This window comes from Thunnus albacares, chromosome 1 (assembly GCF_914725855.1).
Source record: "Thunnus albacares chromosome 1, fThuAlb1.1, whole genome shotgun sequence".
Taxonomy (NCBI): Eukaryota; Metazoa; Chordata; class Actinopteri; order Scombriformes; family Scombridae; genus Thunnus; species Thunnus albacares.
Genome location: NC_058106.1, coordinates 40,282,099 through 40,301,045, shown reverse-complemented (window position 1 = coordinate 40,301,045; position 18,947 = coordinate 40,282,099). Strand labels below are relative to the sequence as shown.

Sequence of the window (18,947 nt, the reverse complement as noted above, 5' to 3'; positions counted from 1 at the left end):
AATATTAAGCAGGCTGTGAGGAATCTAGCGGTAATATTTGATGCTGATCTCTGTTTGACTATCAAGACAAAAATGTTGGCAATTCCTGTTTCTTCCAGCTCGAGATAATCTCTAAAAGTTGCTCATTTTTAGCAGTTGCTGATTTACAAAAAGTTGTACATGCTCTCATCTGTTCTCAGCTTGATTATTGCTTCAAACTTTACTCAGGTGTCAGCAAACCATCTCTAACTGGTACAAAACGCCGCTGCTTCACTTATTACTGGGAAGAAGCATGATCACATGACCTCCCTGCGCGCCTCCCTCCACTGGCTCCCTGTTAAACTCCACATTGAGTTTAACATCTTATTGCTCACTTTTAAGGCCTTAAATGGCCTTGCATACGTTTCTGATTATTGACCTGGTATGAGTCCTCTCAGCCATTGAGATCCTCGGATGGTGACTCCCAGTTCACGGTTGGTGAATGATGGTGATCAGACTTTTGCTATCAAAGCTCCCACACTACAGAGCTCTCTGCCTGCTGAACTCACACACACTAAGTCTTTAGCTTCTTTTAAATCTCTTCTTGAAACTTTTCTCTCTGTAAAAGCTTTTGGAAATGTTTGATATCATATTTATATGTATTTTTGTATGTCGTCATACATGTGTGGAGGCGATCTTTAAAAAAAACCAACAGCTGGTTGCAGCCTTACAGTCCTATGATGGAATAATATAAGATGTCCCTCGGTTTGATAAATCACAACTTTACAACTAATGAGCTCAATAGAAACTATTAAATAATAGAAATTAAAAATGTGTAAAAACAACTAGACCTATGTTATATATGTTGTTGAGTTGTGTACTTACATTATCCCAAATGTTTCCAACAGTTTTCAAACCCAGAGAAATCCGTAATTTAATCAAAGTAACGGACCGTTTCATTTGGTCGCCTGTCGATGGCGTCATACCTCCTCTACCAAAGAGTAAACACGCACCAGATGCATACGGCGGCGCTGCGTTTGTCCGCTACAATGGCGTCTACCAAAGATTAACTTACTCACATACAAGATAATACATCGGCGTTGTGGTTGTTCCACACAAACTGTTACAAATGGACTTTTATTCAGTTTTAAGACACATTTTCATGATAAATTTAGGTGGTTTTTAACTATATCTTTTAGCCGGAAGAAGGATTTTAGTCATTGGACGTCTGGATCTTAAGTTATCAGAGAAATAAACCGAACAAGTGTTAGCAGCAGCTCGGCTAACAGCCCCTCCAGGAAGTCTGGTGGTCACCATACATCATCGGAGAAACACTGATTTTTTTAGGTGAAACAGTTTTATTCAGTGTTTTTACCTGTAATCTGCGGGTCCGTTTGTTCTGGAGAGGAGGAGACCTCTGCGGGTAAAAACATCCTGAATGATGAACACTGGAGTAATCCTATCCCGGTGAAGCTGGTTATTTAACAATGAAGACAACAACTCCCATGATCCCTTGCTACTTCACACCGTCATCACACTCCGTCTTTTGTTATTGTTTTTGTTTGTTTTGTAAGAAGCTTCACGGAGCAGAAAGCAACAGAGAAAAATCTTTTATTTCATTCTGGCCCAAAAACATTTTCTGTTGAACGAGTGACAGCTGTTATATCAAGTTTATCAGAGACAAAGTTTACAGGTGAGATGACAGAGAGCCCTTCCATCAACTGAACTACAGTTTACTATGATTGTCATTATGCACCAGTACGCTTCACTAAACCACATGTACAAATAAACAACAGCTAGAAGCAATTTACAACATGCGCTCCATGAAGAAAGATTGCATAGCTCTTGACTGTTTTGCCCTTTAAAACTGTGCTTTTTTTAAAAAATCCTGTCAGTGATCTGGCCTTTCTGCAAAGCACTGAAGTCAGAAAAGCCCTGATCTGTTTCCTCTGCAGCGTCGTCCTCGTTCGTGCAGGACAGACCGAAATCAGCCCCGGTGCAGAAACACTCTCTTGATATAAAATCAGCCTCGTCTTGGTTTATCGCTCCTGAACATCCACCTCCAAACAGCTCAGGTTTAACTGAGGAGAAAGGTATCATGCAGTCTCTCTCTCTCTGAAATGTCCCCGCTGTCACTTTTGTAAGACGCAAATTTGGCCCAAAAAAAACCAGCCTGTGCTTCTGAGTCCAGAGGAGACTCTGTCAGGTCTCAGGTTCTGCCGGAGAGGAAGACTCTCCACCGGCGATAGAAAGGACAGGCACTGTGTCGAGGTGGGACTGAGGTTCAGGTGGAGGTGGAGTCTGGAGGATGAACACCGTCGGATCAGTAAGCGGTTCAAAGTGAGACATCTTTCCTCGGCAGGATCTGCTGCTGTGACGGCGGCGTCTCATATTCGTATGTGGAAGTTACTGCAGACAAGACAAACAACACAGAAAGAAGAGATTTATTTATTATAATACTGTAAAATCTCAGGCTGGTCCCCTCAAAAATAACTGCTGAGGGAAATAAAGAATCAATAATCTGGATGGATCCATATCTGTGATTGGTTGTTGCTTCATGTGATCAGTTGACAGTTTTTACAAGTTTAATAAATTTGACTTTCATCTGAGAGCTTTTCCTGATTTTAATTGAGTTTCTTATTTTCTTTTATTTCAGTTTAATTTCTGTTTCTTTTATCTGACGTTACTGGAACTGGTTTCATCTGTTTTATCATAAAATGTAATGACTTTATAATTTGTCGATTTCTACAGAAAGTCCCTCGAGCAAACACAGGTGCTTCCCTCTTCTTACCCTCCACAGACTGTAAAAAACATCTATTTATCTATTTAAAGTGCACAGTTCCTGAATAAATACAATAAAAGTACTTTTAAACAAGAAAATAAATGACATGACTCTCTTTTAGCTTCTGTTTTTACTCTCTACCAACTCCTGAGGGAAATATCTGGCTCTTTAGCTGCTAAATGCTCCACTATGTTCACCAGCTAGTCTACAGCTAACTGTGAGCAGGTAGTGTTCAGCGGCTTTTTACAGCTTTTTCTCTGAAAACGACGCTATGAGACGCTGAGAGTGAACCAGAACAGTGAAGTTGCAGCCGGACAGTAAACAACGAGCTGAAACTCACTATAAAGCTCCGTAAAGCCGAGAGGAGCTGCAGAGTCTCTGGAGGTTCATCACTACACGCGGCTCATAGTGATGAACCTGAACAAAATGGTTCAGGATGTGAATGAAGATCTTGATGCCAAAGCTGCAGCGAACGATTATTTTCATTATTGACTCATCTGCGGATAATTTTTCTCAATTCATAATTTGTCTATAAAATGTCAGAAAATAGTGAAAATATCCGTCATGATACCATAAAGCACAAGGTTTCACAAAAAAAAGATTTTCAGTTTAAAAGCTGCAAAAACTCACAATCCAGATGCTGGACGTAAGAAAAATTAGACTTTTTCTTGCTTGGAAAATAACTTAAATAATGAATCAAATATCGTTGCAGCTCTACTTGATGACATCAACATGTATTACAGCCTGCGCCTTAAATAAGCTGAATTAAAAGGTTTGTCTGTCAGTTTTATCTTTCTCGTGTCTCTCAGGTTCTGTTGTGTTAGATGTGACTGTTTATTACTTTATTCTGTTGTACGCTGCTGTTTTGGCCAATTCTCAAGAGACTTCCTGGTTAAATAAATGAATTCACATCATAAAAATCTAATAAAACAATCGTTATGAAGCAAGCATTCAGATGACGGATTCAAAAAGAAGGTTTGGATTTAGGATAAAATAAGATTTGAGATGCAGGCGAGGAATAAAGGATGAAATAAAGTTTGTGTAAAAGTTAAAATAACAATCTGAATAGTTCAGTGAAGGAGAGAAAATACCTCAGAAAGTCCGGAGCCTTGGAGATCATGTTCTCGAAGTCGGAGAAGGAGAGCTTGTTGTCTCCGTCGAGGTCGGCCTCCTCGATGGCTTTATCACACACCAGCGTCACCTCCTCCGCCGTCAGCTCGCCTTTGGTCAGCTTGTTCAGGGTCTTCTGCAGGTCCTCCTTACAGATGAAGCTGTCCCTGTTGAAGTCTGGAGCAGAACCAGCAGAACCAGCAGAACGTTTCATTGTACTGTCATGTTACAGACGCTTCACACACAAACAGAATCCACACGACAAACTCGTTACCGTAAATCTTGAAGGCGTGAATGGTCTTCAGCTCTCTGGGGGAAGTTTCACAGAGTGCAGAAAACATGTCGACAAAGTCGTTGAAGCTCAGGTTCCCCTGACCGTCCTCCGAGAACGTCTCCACGATCCTGTCTCGGAACGGGTTCTCCTGTCAGGGAACCGTTACTTTAGTTTAGTTATTTACACTAATTAGACACAGACTCCTGCTCTGGTATCAGCTGATTAGAGGCAGTTCTCTTAGTTAACAAATCAGCTGCTCCTCTTCCCATCATCCAGATCCCAGTATTCCCATATTCATCACCAGCACCAGTGTCTGGATTCCATCAGGTATCCTGCTCGCCTTCACTTCCCCCTTATAAATATGACATCATGATGGGGTCTAATCACTTCTCACTTTTCCATCCTATTATGTATGTTCAATAAAATAATTGTCACTTATAAAGTTTACATAACAGATCATGTGATATGACGTAATGCTTCAAACAGCAGTTTAATTATTTTAGTTTAGTTTGTGTAACCATGGTAACTGGACACACTAACCTGTAACCATGGTAGGTGCACACAACGCTAAACTGTAACCATGGCAACTGAACAAAGATGGAGACAGCTGGAGCCTCAAAGTATTTAGAAGACATCAAAAAGAAAAACGAGACTGAAATGTGTTCTTGTGACTAAAACTGACAGAAATCTCAAACATTCCCCTCAAACACCGACACCACGTCCACCTGTACGCAGGTGCAGGTGAGGACTGACCTTCAGCTCAGGCATGGTGACGATCAGCGTCAGAGGAACTTTGATGTCCGGATTGTTGGTGTAATCCAGCGGCACTAAATGTGGAGCCAGCTCACGATATCTGCCATGTAACCTGCAACACAACACAGGACACCAGACACAATATCACTGATATTTACTGAGTTGCAATTATCTATCGTCCTCACAGATCTACATCAGATTTTTTTATCAGCCATTGTTATTCCTGATGCCCACCGCCCCAACCATGCTGTTTTATAAAGTTTTAAAGTCCGTCTCTCTAAATGAACTTATAGTCACTGTGTTACACCTCAAACACTCCTCAAGTCCTGCAGATATAATGATCCCTAAACTCCTCTGTGATGTTCTGGATGTGACTGCCCCTCAGCTGGTCTCAATAATTAACAGTTCTTTATCCCCTGGCTGCATCCCAGAATATTTGAAGACGGCTTGTGTGCAACCACTCATTAAAAATTCGGCCTCGATCCATCAGAAAGCAGCAATTACAGACCAATTTCAAAATTACCTTTTATTGCAAAACTCCTTGAGAAGACGGTGTCCCTACAACTCCTCGAAGCATTGAGACAAAACAACATTTTTGAAAATTTTCATTCAGGCTTTAAACAGCATCACAGCACTGAGACCATGCTTATTAGAGTCACAAATGATCTTTTAAGAACGGATGATTCTGGTGAATGTTCCACTCATGTCTTAAGTGCAGCTTTTCATACAGTTGACCCACAGTTGAGAGGCTTCATCACTGTGTTGATAAATCTGAGACGGCTTTGAGGTGGTTTTGTTCTCACACCATGTCCAAACAGCAAGCAAGCCTCCGACTATTGCATCACATCATATAACATCAAACACTTTCTGTCCACGCTGAATCTATTAAATATGCACTTCTGTTGTGTCATGTAAACAAACCACATATCTATCAGCCGTGTACTCAACATCAGACTAACCACCCAAGTAAAAGATGAGTGAGCACTTGATATCCTACGTTTGTACTTTTTAAACAGTAAACACATTTTATTTTGTGATATTTACTGGAAATGACACAATATAGCCAACAGCAACTTAACCAGAAACTTCCAGCTCCCTGGTGATCTCCCTGCAGCCAGCTGCTACCATTCCAATACAAAACATAGTAATCAAACTGATTTTGTTGCTGACACTCACTCGCATATCATTCAGTTAAGACAGTGTTATTTAACAAATTGGGAAGTTTTGGTTTGGTCCCTCAGGGGTCGATACTGGGACCGATATTATTTTTGCTGAATATGCTCCCACTTGGCCAGATTACACATAGACATGAAATTTGATTCAACCACTACGCTGATGACACACTGTTGTATCTCCCAGTATAGCCTACCGAGATTTCAAACCTCTCCAATCTTACAAATTGTCTAGCAAATATTAAAAACAGATGTCAGCAACGACCTGCCTGATGAACTCTGGCTCGCTACATCAGTGTCTTCTTTGAAATCACTTTTCAAGACTTATTTTTATCGAGAGGCTTTCTTATCAATTTTCTTTTCTTTTATGTTTATTTTCACTCTCAACTGTTGTGTTATACTGTGCTTTATTCTTGACATTGTACTTAAGTCTTGCACTGCTCTGTTTTAAGTTTTAATTCACCCGTTGTCTTTACATTTTATCCTTGGTGTTTTATGTTTTTTCATCCATTGTTTTTAAGTTTTCTTCCTCTTGTATTTCTTACGCCTGCCTCTTTATTCATACATGACTTTGTATTTTATTGCTGTGTTTTATGGTTGTAAAGCACTTTGAAATGCCGGTTTTGATAAGTGCTATACAAATAAACTTTATTATTATATTATTATTTCACAGATCCCTTGCAATTACACCAGGGACCACTATGGGTCTGCAGACCCCCCAGTTGAGAAACAATGCAGTATAGCCTCAGAATATAAAAATACACCTGAAATGCAAAATATGTGTCCTTTAAATACCGCTGTTGGTATGAAGCACTGGATGGTTTGAAATACATTTCTGATCTGCTGCTCCTTTATGAACCATCCAGACCTCTCAGGTGGTCTGAGGCAGATCTGCTTTCTGTCCCCAGAGTCCAAACTAAACCTGGAGAAACTCTGAGAAAACTGCAGGTCTGCTGCTACTCTCAGTTCTTAACTGCACTATAAACTATATTGTCCTGTTTTATCTGTCTTATTCTATTTTAGCTTACTTTTATTTTCTATTAAACTCCTTTTAAATTATATTTAGTGTGTCTTTTTATGTTTTATGTAAAACACTTTGAATTGAGATGTGTTTTGAACATCAGAAAATGTCCTGCAGTGAATGGCAGGCTCCTACCTCTCTGTATTGATTAGTTCATCAATAACCGAGTGTGAACCTGAAGGCAGCCCAGAGGAGGAATCAGAGGTGTGATAAATGTGGAGAGAATCACCTGAAGCAGCAGCTCTCATAGCCAGCGTTCATTATATAACCATGAGTGTTAATAGCTGCCATAAATCTGCTGCAGTCACAGCAGAGCAGCTGAAATAACTGCGACCCGCCAAACGCTGCAGCTGCACTAATGAGCGCAGCCAGAAACATCAGCAGACACAGTTTTAATTGTTGGCGGAGAGATTTCAGACTGTAAGTCATCTGCTGCAGCTCAGTGCCGTCACACAGACGGAGACACTGACAGCAGATTTACAGCAAGAGGATCTGATGAAACTACAAACACAGTGCTGGAAAGTCACTGAGTACATTTACTCAAGTACAACTTTGAGGTACTTGAACTTTACTTGAGTATTGCAAAGTATAGAACCAAATAGGTATATGAAATAAGACTTTTACTGCTCCCATTTATCTGACAGCTGTTGTTACTTTTCAGTTTCAAAATTTAAATAAACTAACATGATCCAGCCGGTACAAACAGTGAACATTTACCTGCACTAATGCAATCACACACACATACAAATACACAATAGTAATCAAACATGGGGTCTATGGAGGAATGTATACTGCTGTGCTTACTACTGATTCACTCGCAGAGGACAGACAGACATTTCCTGTCTGAATGACGAGATGACAAAGTTTAACTGGAGCTTCGTTGAACTGGTCAGCATGATTGTTTTGAGTAGAAGAGAAGCTTTCTCTTGTTGTTTAATGCTTTAGCGACCTCTGTCTGCAACGCTTAGACTGCAGCTTGCACTTGCATGTGTTAAGAATTTTCAGGTGACACAATCCAGAACACAGCAACCTGTGTGGACCATGTTTGAGGCCTTACACTGCATTATTTGTCACAATAACTGCCACATCAGTGACATTACTGAAGACGAAACCAGATGTTTCAGTCTGGTGAGTCCTTGTTAACAAAAAGCAGTGTGTAGTCGGGGTCACATTTCACATGTCTATGAGTTGTTAACAGCTCCACCAAATAGTGATTTTTCCCTCTAAACTTCTCACATGCTTTCATTTCAATAAATGTTCAAATGATCCAATATTAGGCCTATGGTTAAGTTACATAAGCAATGTTGTCGCCGTGGTAGCGCCTCTTCAATCACAATGTAGCCACGCCCTAAAGCATACGCTGCTTTATTGTCAAATTTATATTAAATGGGACCATAATTTACAAAATGAACATCATGCTGTATTGAAGAAGACTTGAAGCTACCAACTGAGATCATAAACTCATTAGGAAACAGTTTACTAAGGTAATAAATCAAGAGAGAAGTAGGCTCATTTTCTTATAGACTTCAATACAATCTGACTTCTTTTTGCAGCCAGCGGAGTCGCCCCCTGCTGGCCATTAGATGGAATGCAGGTTTTTGGCGCTTCCGCATTGGCTTCACTTTTCAGCCGCGGAGGTTGCCGCTTGGGCCCAATACGAGATCAATCCAGCTTTGGGATTATAGAACAATAAATATACAGTTGCAGTGTCACAAAAGAACATAAATCTTTATATAAACTGGACATCATGAACCAAATTATTTATCTCATATTCCACATTTTCTTTCCTAAATATCACTTCACTTCTCTAATAATAATAAAGGTACATTTTACTAAAAACTCCTTACTTTATACTTTCACCCCACTACATTTCAGAGGGAAATATTGTACTTTCTACTCCACTACATTTATTTGACAGCTTTAGTTACTTTTCAGATGAAGATTTGACACAATGGATAATATAACAAGCTTTTAAAATACAACACATTGTTAAAGATGAAACCAGTGGTTTCCAACCTTTTTGGCTTTTGACGTCTTACAAAAAGCAGTATGTAGTCGGGGTCACATTTCACATGTCTATGAGTTGTTAACAGCTCCACCAAATAGTGATTTTTCCCTCTAAACTTCTCACATGCTTTCATTTCAATAAATGTTCAAATGATCCAATATTTCAGCAAAAATCAAAGATTAGAGACTGAAAACAGATTTGTGTATCAGAACTTTGTTTTTTCTTCTTTCCTCTCCCATTAATCATCTCACCACCCCTCAGATTTATCTGCTGACCCTTTGGAGGGGCCCGACCCCTAGGTTGGGAACCACTGGACTAAACTAGCTAACTGTATATAAAGTAGTGTAAACTAGCTCCACCTCCAGCAGCTACAACAGTAACATGCTGCTCTAACACTGATGCTTCACTATTAATAATCTAATGATGTCATATATAATAATATATCAGTCAGAGGGACCAAACCACTACTTTTACTGCAATACTTTAACTACATCAAGCTCATAATACTTATGTACTTTTACTGCAATACTTTAACTACATCAAGCTCATAATACTTATGTACTTTTACTGCAATACTTTAACTACATCAAGCTCATAATACTTATGTACTTTTACTGCAATACTTTAACTACATCAAGCTCATAATACTTATGTACTTTTACTGCAATACTTTAACTACATCAAGCTCATAATACTTATGTATATGGAGTATTTTTACATTGCTGTATTGGTACTTTTTCCTCTTCTCTTCACTCTTCTTCTTGACTTTGTTTTCACTTCATCTGCTGAAGGAGGAAAGAATCTCTGAGTTCACCTTAAATCTCAGTTTAACACCTGGACGTACCTGCAGGATTTATGACATCACAACTAGTGTGGAGCCAATTGTTATAATAATTCCACTCTTATCTGTGTTCCCTCACTTCTATAGTTATAGTTAAAACCACTAAGGGGTAGAACCTTGAAAAATTCCTTGAAAAAATTGTGAACACGTCCTCGTCCTTGCAGCTGCTGTCTGCTCTCAAACAAAGATTGTTTGTGAGTAAAGATGCATCACTCTGTAACATTCTGTGTTTCTGTAGTTTCCTCTCCAGAGAAATGATCAGCTAAACACCATTCATTACTTTGAATAATTATTTGTGTCTGATATGTTTTTTCCACAAAAAAGTTAAATTATCTTGTTTAAATCCTTAAATCATTGTCTCCTCCTTTTCCTTTATTAAAACTCCAGAACCCTGTGAATCTGTAAATATTGTTGGTTTCTAAAGTTTCCTGCTGGACACCAGATGTTCCTCCTTCACTGTAAAGTTCATCTCAGTGTTTGTTTCCACATCACACCTGTTTCAGTTGCATACTGGACCGTGATTGGCTCAAAACTAGTTGTGATGTCATAAATCCTGCTCGTAAACCCAGAGTTCAGTGAGCTCAGAGAAACTTTCCTCCTTCAGCAAAACAAACTCTGTACAAACATCATCGACACTCAAACATTCAACAAGAAGAAGAACACATTTTTGAGTGGAGAAGGACTTTAAAGATCAGATCAATATGTGAATCTGATCAGCTTCAGTATTTGGAGTCAATAGCTGCAGCTGTCAGAAACATTTATCTACAGTTCATAAACAATAAACACTGCTGAGTTTCTGCTTCTCAGACAATAAATTTCTGATCAGACATCTGTAAAGTTATTTTAACTTTAGTTCCTGCAGATGTAGAAAAGTAACCTGAAAAGATTCAATGAGTGGATTCAGATTTGATCAAATTACTGTAGACTACTGTAGACTACTATATTACTGTAGGCTACTGTAGACTGCTATAGATTACTGTAGACTACTATACTACTGTAGGCTACTGTAGACTACTATATTACTGTAGACTACTGTAAATTACTGTAAACTACTGTAGACTACTGTAGACTACTGTAGATTACTGTAGACTACTGTAAATTACTGTAGATTACTGTAAAGTACTGTAGATTACTGTAAACAACTATAGATTACTGTAGACTCCTGTAAATTACTGTAAACTACTGTAGGCTACTGTAGACTACTGTAAATTACCGTAAACTACTGTAGACTACTGTAGACTACTGTAGATTACTGTAGACTACTATAGACTACTGTAAATTACTGTAAACTACTGTAGATTACTGTAGAATACTATAGATTATTGTAGACTACTGTAGATTACTGTAGACTACTATAGATTACTGTAGGCTACTGTCAACTACTGTAAATTACTGTAAACTACTGTAGATTACTGCAGGCTACTATAGATTACTGTAGGCTACTGTAGACTACTGCAGATTACTGTAGACTACTGTCTACTGTAAATTACTGTAAACTACTGTAGATTACTGCAGGCTACTGTAGACTACTGTGGATTACTGTAGACTACTATAGATTACTGTAGGCTACTGTAGACTACTGTAAATGACTGTAAACTACTGTAGATTACTGTAGACTACTGTAGATTACTGTAGACTACTGTAGGCTACTGTAGATTACTGTAAACTACTGTAGATTACTGTAAACTACTGTAGGCTACTGTAGATTACTGTAAACTACTGTAGATTACTGTAAACTACTGTAAATTACTGTAAACTACTGTAGATTACTGTAGACTACTGTAGACTACTATAAATTGCTGTAGGCTACTGTAGACCACTGTAAATTACTGTAAACTACTGTAGACTACTGTAGATTACTGTAGACTACTATAGATTACTGTAGGCTACTGTAGACTACTATAGATTACTGTAAACTACTGTAGATTACTGTAGACTACTGTAGATTACTGCAGACTACTATAGATTACTGTAGGCTACTGTAGATTACTGTAAACTACTGTAGATTACTGTAGACTACTGTAGATTACTGTAGATTACTGTAGACTACTGTAAATTGCTGTAGGCTACTGTAGATTACTGTAAACTACTGTAGATTACTGTAGACTACTGTAAATTGCTGTAGACTACTGTAAATTACTGTAAACTACTGTAGATTACTGTAAACTACTGTAGATTACTGTAGACTACTGTAGATTACTGTAGACTACTATAGATTACTGTAGGCTACTGCAGACTACTGTAGATTACTGTAAACTACTGTAGATTACTGTAGACTACTGTAGATTACTGTAGACTACTATAGATTACTGTAGGCTACTGTAGACTACTATAGATTACTGTAAACTACTTTAGATTACTGTAGACTACTATAGATTACTGTAGGCTACTGTAGACTATTGTAAATTACTGTAAACTACTGTAGATTACTGTAAACTACTGTAGATTTCTGTAGACTACTATAGATTGCTGTAGGCTACTGTAGACTACTGTAAACTACTGTAGATTACTATAAATTACTGTAGACTACTGTAGATTAGTGTAAACTACTGCAGATTACTGTGAACTACTGTAGACTACTATAGATTACTGTAGGCTACTGTAGATTACTGCAGACTACTGTAGATTATTGTAGATGACTGTAGACTACTGTAGACTACTGTCGATTACTGTAGATTACTGTAGACTACTGTAGATTATTGTAGATGACTGTAGACTACTGTAGACTACTGTCGATTACTGTAGATTACTGTAGACTACTGTAGATTATTGTAGATGACTGTAGACTATTGTAGACTACTATAGATTACTGTAGGCTACTGTAGATTACTGTAGATTACTGTATGCTACTATAGATTACTGTAGACTACTGTAAATCACTGTAGACTACTGTAGACTATTGTAGACTACTATAGATTACTGTAGGCTACTGTAGATTATTGTAGATGACTGTAGACTACTGTAGACAACTGTAGATTACTGTAGATTACTGTAGACTACTGTAGATTATTGTAGATGACTGTAGACTACTGTAGACAACTGTAGATTACTGTAGATTACTGTAGACTACTGTAGATTACTGTAGATTACTGTAGGCTACTGTAGATTACTGTAGACTACTGTAGATTATTGTAGATTACTGTAGACTACTGAAGGATTTAACTAGTTAAAATGCTGCAGTTGACAGTAATCTGAGGACGTCATGAATGTGCAGCAGCCTCGTGAAGCCTCTGAGGCCTCCAGATCGACTCCTGCTCATGAAGCTGTTAGTGGATTTTGAAACAATCCAACCAGCAGATGTGGAAGACGTCTGTAACTCACCGCAGGATCTCTTTGCGGGTGAAGAAGGTGCAGTCCTGTGGAGGGACAGACAGTCAGTGAGTCACAGGGAGGATCTGCTTTCACACCATCAGTCAGCCAGACAGCAGCAGGATGCAGAGGCTGGAGGCTGGAGCTCAGCCAATCAGCAGCAGGAGAGTCATCCTGACATCTGCTCTATTCTATCTGTATCTATTCTACTCTATTCTGTTTCATTCTGCTTTATTCTGCTGGTCACAGGCGGTAAAGCGCCGTCTCTTCACCTTCATTAACATAATTAAGGTTTAGTTCCTCTAAAGCACCTGCATGTTCCTGCTGCTGTCCTCTGAGTCTGATCTGATTCCTGATGTTCTGTTTGCGGTAAAAACCCGCGTCAGCGCGGTGCGGAATCACCTGGTACGCCTCCAGCTGCTCCTCGGTGAAGGTTGTCTGCTTGTTGCCCATCCTGCTCGGCTGCTTCTCCCATCACACAGCGGCATCACACTCTGTTTACATCCATCCAGCAGCAGCTGACCCGGTGTACAGCTGCTCCTCCCGGACACAGCTCCGCTGCCAGCGGCCGCTTCAGCGCAGAGGAGGTGGAGGAGGTGGAGGAGGAGGAGGAGGAGGAGGAGAGGCGGTGCGGGACCAGCGTGCTGCCTTCAGGTGCTGCTCGTTATGTTCACTATATACAGCCTGTTCAACTATACAGTGATGAATGAAATGTATACATGTTATTGCACATTTTGTATTTCAAACTATATTAATATACAATTTGTAGGTGCAGCTGGTTTTATAGTGTTCCAGAGTTATTGATCAGTGAGTTAACTGTTCATCAGGGTGACAGAGAGGAAGAAGCTGTTGTCTGCTGGTTCTGGTGTTCAGGGCTCCGTAGCGCCTCCCAGAGGAGAGAAGGTGGAGCAGGTGATGTCCAGGTGTGAGGGCTCGTTTCCTGACTCTGCAGGTGTGGAGGATATATTCATAACCTAACCCGTACCAATCTCACTCCTCATGACTAAACCTAACCAACGAAGGTAACGACTACTAGCCAATCAGCTGCAAATGACGTCACACAAGCAAGATGGCCGCTCCGGAAACAAGATATGTTGGCATCACTTTTGCAAAAGTTGTGTAACGGATAAAAAATATAATTATTATAAATTCACAGATCCAGGCACACAAAATAAAGTAAATGCTGACGGGTAGCAGGTGAGAACATCTTAATCAGCTGATATTATCAATATTATCAATTCTAGTCAGACGCCAGGTTGGTTTTTATTGTGAAGTCAGATTAAGAAACTTCAGAGTATGTTGCAGAGTGTTATAAGGCGACAAGCGAGCAGTTATTATTACATGAATATCGCAGCGGGGTGGGTCTTACAGGTTAACAGGTAACAGGTCGGTTTCGGTGCTGAACTTTTCCAGTTCAGGTTTGCAAAACTGGACCTGCGCAGGAGTCTGGTAGCAGGAAGTGGAGACGCATCATCCATCTTTATATACGTCAAAAAGGTCTCTAGCTTCCGGCTTTACTTCCTGGGGTGTTTCTCCCGCTGGCCCCACCCCTGAGTTCCCGCTCTTTTTCTCAAAACTTTCTTTATTAAAAACAAAGATGTGTAGAAACAACAGTCATATAAAAAGACAAGGAGTGGACAGTTATTGTCCTTTAAGAGTTCAAATAAAACATCTTTAAAATATCGAAAGTCTTTGTAGCTTTTTTGATTAAACTGTTTGAGTTCAACAACAAACATGAAAACAGGTTTGGAGTCAGAACATTTCGATCTGTGGATTCTTATATATATATATTTATTATTTTATTATTGCTGTCCAACCATAAATGAATCTGTACATTCATATCTAGTTTCCTGTTCATAAAGTTTTGAATATCTGTCCAAAATATATTTGAATGATCACAGTGAAATATTAAAAACCAGGTAAAGTTTATATTTAGCTGAAATCTTTCCAACACTTCTTTAACAGGATCAATTCAATGTGAAATCTTGAAGGATTCTTTCACTTTATTATTAATATAATATTTATTTATCATACAAGTCTATAAACCAGCCGCGATAGAAGAGCAGAAGCATTTTACTGCAGTCCAGTCATCTCTGATGTCTGTTACTGTTTATTCTGAATATCAATATCTGCAATAAAAGTGTGTTTAGAGCTGATGATGTTTGTTTCTGTGAAGCTGAAGGAACAACATGTTCTTCTGGTTTGACTGGTACAGTGTTGAAGTTCTCAATAAGACAATAAAACTGTTTTTATTTACCAACTAATAAAACTCTGCCGTCAAACCATCAGCGATAAAACAGATTTATTCTTATTATTCCAGATAAAGTCTCTGTGAGGACTGAAACACTAACGTTAAAGCTAGAAGAGCTCGTCTGTGAATCAGTCTGAGTCTCAGTCAGTTTACATTTTAATAAAAAATCAACACCACCAGTAGAATTAAATAAGGAAGGAATATAATAATAATAAGTAGTATGTGTGGAAAGCAGTCCAGCTACTGTTGGGATTCTCTAAAAATTCTATAATCCACTTAATCTTAAAGAATTATTCAACATATGAAATCCCAGACCTCCATCCACCCTGTTCTCTACGACCTCTAGTCATATATAAAAAAACATCATTTTAATAGTCATTAATTTACTAACATTATTTGAAAGTATTTAAAAGCAACTATCAAATATATCAACATACATTTCCCCATTAATGTATGAGGTTAACTTTATATAAACATTTTAACAGTAATTAAAATCAACTCTCCAATATATTTACAGGCTTTTCCCATTAATGTATAGGGTTTACTTTATATAAACATTATGTGACCCCCCAATATATCTACAGACATTTCACATTAATATATGGAGTTCTGAATGTACAAAAACTAGAAGATCTATGTAAAAGTACCTTTATATCAACTTTGACACTGAATAAATATATATATATATATTTCTACTGACATCTTATAATATTGTGCAATCCGTTCAATACAGATCCCCATTTGAGATGTATGAGATTTCAAGATGTTCAATAACCAGAATATATCATAAAATTACCTTTTACTGCTTGCTTTACAAAGTAATTCTGTAGACATTGCCCAAGCCTGGTATACAGGTACATTTTATGTTTCAGATATGAAAGTTTACTATAAAATAAAGCTTATTAAAAATTACTACAAAATTAGTTTCACATTCATTGTATATGAAGCAGCTCCAGACTAAATTTGAGTCTTACGTCTCTGGTTTGTGGCTTAAAGGCTCAAACAAGTCTTAAATCATTGTGACTTAGACTCAAGTCAATTAAGTCACAAGTCAGTCACCATGAAGGAAGCACTGAAAACACGAGAGAAAAGGTACAATGGTGAGCCATGTCATGAGAGAACTGCACATGTTAGTTAGTCTCTACAACTAGGGATGGCTATGGTTAGGATTCATCAATACAACTATTTATGGTTCAGTTCATACCTTGTTTTTTGTTGTTGTTGTTGTTGTTGTTGTTGTTGTTGTTTGGGGGGGGGGGGTATATCAACTACAATTTGGAATGTCAACATAAACATCATGCAGGTTGATTAACTTTATGAATTAACTTCACATTAATTAACTATTTGAACCAAAACAAATAATCTGATCTAACATGTTTTCCAGGATCTAGGGTTCATGATGTTGTATTTTATGCAGTATTAATGTGTGTGGATATGTTGTATGACTTCTGCCATTCTGCCACCAGGTGGTGCCTTTGAGTAAGGTGAGAGTTTTGAAGCAGAAGTAGTAGAAGAAGAGGAACTTCCTCCAGTTGCAGTAGTTAGCACAAAGCTAGTGGGTTTTAACAGCAGCAAAAATATGCTGATGGACTGTAAGCTACACATTCTGCTTTGTTGTGGTTGTAAAGTGCACAGATAAAAGAAACTGCAAGTTATACTACAGCCTGAGTCTCTGTCTGCAACACATGACTACTTTGGTATATTTACTCACCAAATGGAAAATCTACCTGCATTTGGCGCTTGCACAACGAAACATAGTATTCTATGTGATGATTAGTGTTTTCTGCTGTGGATTGTGTAGACTAATACATCCATTAATTTAGAACACTGAAATTGTTCAAACATCAAGCATCATCAAGGAAAGATACCATCTTGTTTGCCTGATCTTGAAGGATTGCATTTGTCACACGGTTGATTAAAGAGAAAGAGACCATTCTGCTGTGGTTGAGTTACATTGACTTTGAACTAGTGAGGGACTGCAAACAGAACAGTGAAGCTCTGTCATGAAAAGCTGTCAATTCATAAGCTGTCTGGTCTGAATCAGAAACGGTCTGGTAATATTAAGCTTGAGAGAAAATCAACGCAGGTATTGGAAAATGTTTTCAACAAGCTTTGAGCTCAATCCTGTCTTGCATTGTTTTCTAGGTCTTGCTAGACACTGTCTTCAAACCCTGGGTTGCACACACGTCACTAGAAGACACCCTTTCATGCCTCAAAACGTTAACTGTTCATGCTCAACATCTACAATAATGCAAACAGGCGATTCAGCTAAATAAAAACTGTCAAGTCTTTTCGAGTCATCTGCCTCAAGTCGAGTCTTATAAGTGTTAGTCAACCAAGTCGTGAGTCCTCAAATTTGCGACTCGCACCAAGTCATGCAACTTGAGTCCCCAACCTCTGACAAATATTTATTGAACTGTCCTTGGCCATGGAAATAGGTGAATCTGCATGCTAAAAAAAGCCTCAAGTTCATAGGACAGATTGAAAGTCACCCACTTCCTTTCAGAATTCCAACGATGGCTGTGATCCTCTGCAATGAGCCTCAGCAAGCCTTGTCCTGAGAATACAAAAGCAGAAAATATGTATCATGCTCTTAAAAGTACCTGCACACCAACAGGTGTCAACGTTGTTGTCTGTACTTTTTTTCAATGTACACACAACGGCAACTTTGCCTCCGACCCTCACAGCAGCAGCAGAGGGGAGCCATGAGACTGACACTCTTAAGGAGTGCAGTTTGCCACTTGAACAGAAATTGAGCATGATCAAACTTTGCCTCTTTTAGTGCAGGGACATTAAAGGTTTACGACTGTCTGAAATTAAGGTTGGGGCCAGAACAAGCTGTTCTTTAAATGTGATCAACAAAATCTTAAAACCATATGTAAAACTGACTGGTGTCCTGTGTTGGGATGCTTAATTTGGAGTGATGTAGTAGTCTCTACATTTGGATCCAGTTAAAACTCTGGTGCAGTATTTTGCACAAGCTTCAGGCAAGAGAGTGATTTTTAGTTTCAGACTTGCAATATAATGATTGAATTATGCAGAATATACAGTTTAAAATAGCATTTACACTTAATGTAGAAAAAACAAAAAAAAACTGTAAAATAATACAGTAAATTTCTGTGAAATAACCTTTTTTTACAGTGTGGATAACAGAACCTGATCATAGAGAGAAAACTCTCTCATTAACCACAAATTCAATTTAAATTTAGTTATTTCAAATTAGTTAATAAAGTCATGTATACGAATCACTGCGTATACACGAAACCCCCCCCCCCCCAAACCATCCCATAATTGCACAACACAACACTATAAACCAGTAATGCTGTCCTCTAAACCCACCACCATCATAACAAGCAAAACCACATGACCAGAAGGACGGACAGCAGTCAAACACAGGAAACACAAAACGTCCCGGCAGGATGTGACCAGAATATACGTTTTGATCAAACTGAGCTACATGTTGAGAAA

General features: G+C 38.5%; 2 protein-coding genes across 2 annotated transcripts in view; both read right to left on the bottom strand.

The window, feature by feature from the left end:
• The window catches only part of LOC122986857 (NLR family CARD domain-containing protein 3-like), a 934,102-nt gene that overhangs the window by 234,496 nt on the left and 680,659 nt on the right, over window positions 1–18,947 (bottom strand). The gene's annotated exons all lie outside the window — the stretch shown is intronic.
• On the bottom strand, window positions 1,554–13,834 carry LOC122987514 (calcium and integrin-binding family member 2-like). The gene is made up of 6 exons (XM_044359418.1): window positions 13,631–13,834; window positions 13,241–13,275; window positions 4,878–4,989; window positions 4,125–4,272; window positions 3,832–4,027; window positions 1,554–2,367 (listed from the first exon to the last, which is right to left on the bottom strand). The coding sequence occupies exons 1-6, from the start codon at window positions 13,679–13,681 to the stop codon at window positions 2,346–2,348; spliced, it is 564 nt and encodes a 187-aa protein (XP_044215353.1). The 5' UTR covers window positions 13,682–13,834; the 3' UTR covers window positions 1,554–2,345.

Bases quoted from the DNA above. Each gene is read 5' to 3' on its own strand.
- LOC122987514 (XM_044359418.1), bottom strand. From the start codon at position 13,681: ATGGGCAACAAGCAGACAACCTTCACCGAGGAGCAGCTGGAGGCGTAC. The intron at 4,990-13,240 runs GTGAGTTACAGA...GTTGTGTTGCAG, and splicing joins ACCCGCAAAGAGATCCTGCG to GTTACATGGCAGATATCGTG. The intron at 4,273-4,877 runs GTCAGTCCTCAC...GTTCCCTGACAG, and splicing joins TCACCATGCCTGAGCTGAAG to GAGAACCCGTTCCGAGACAG.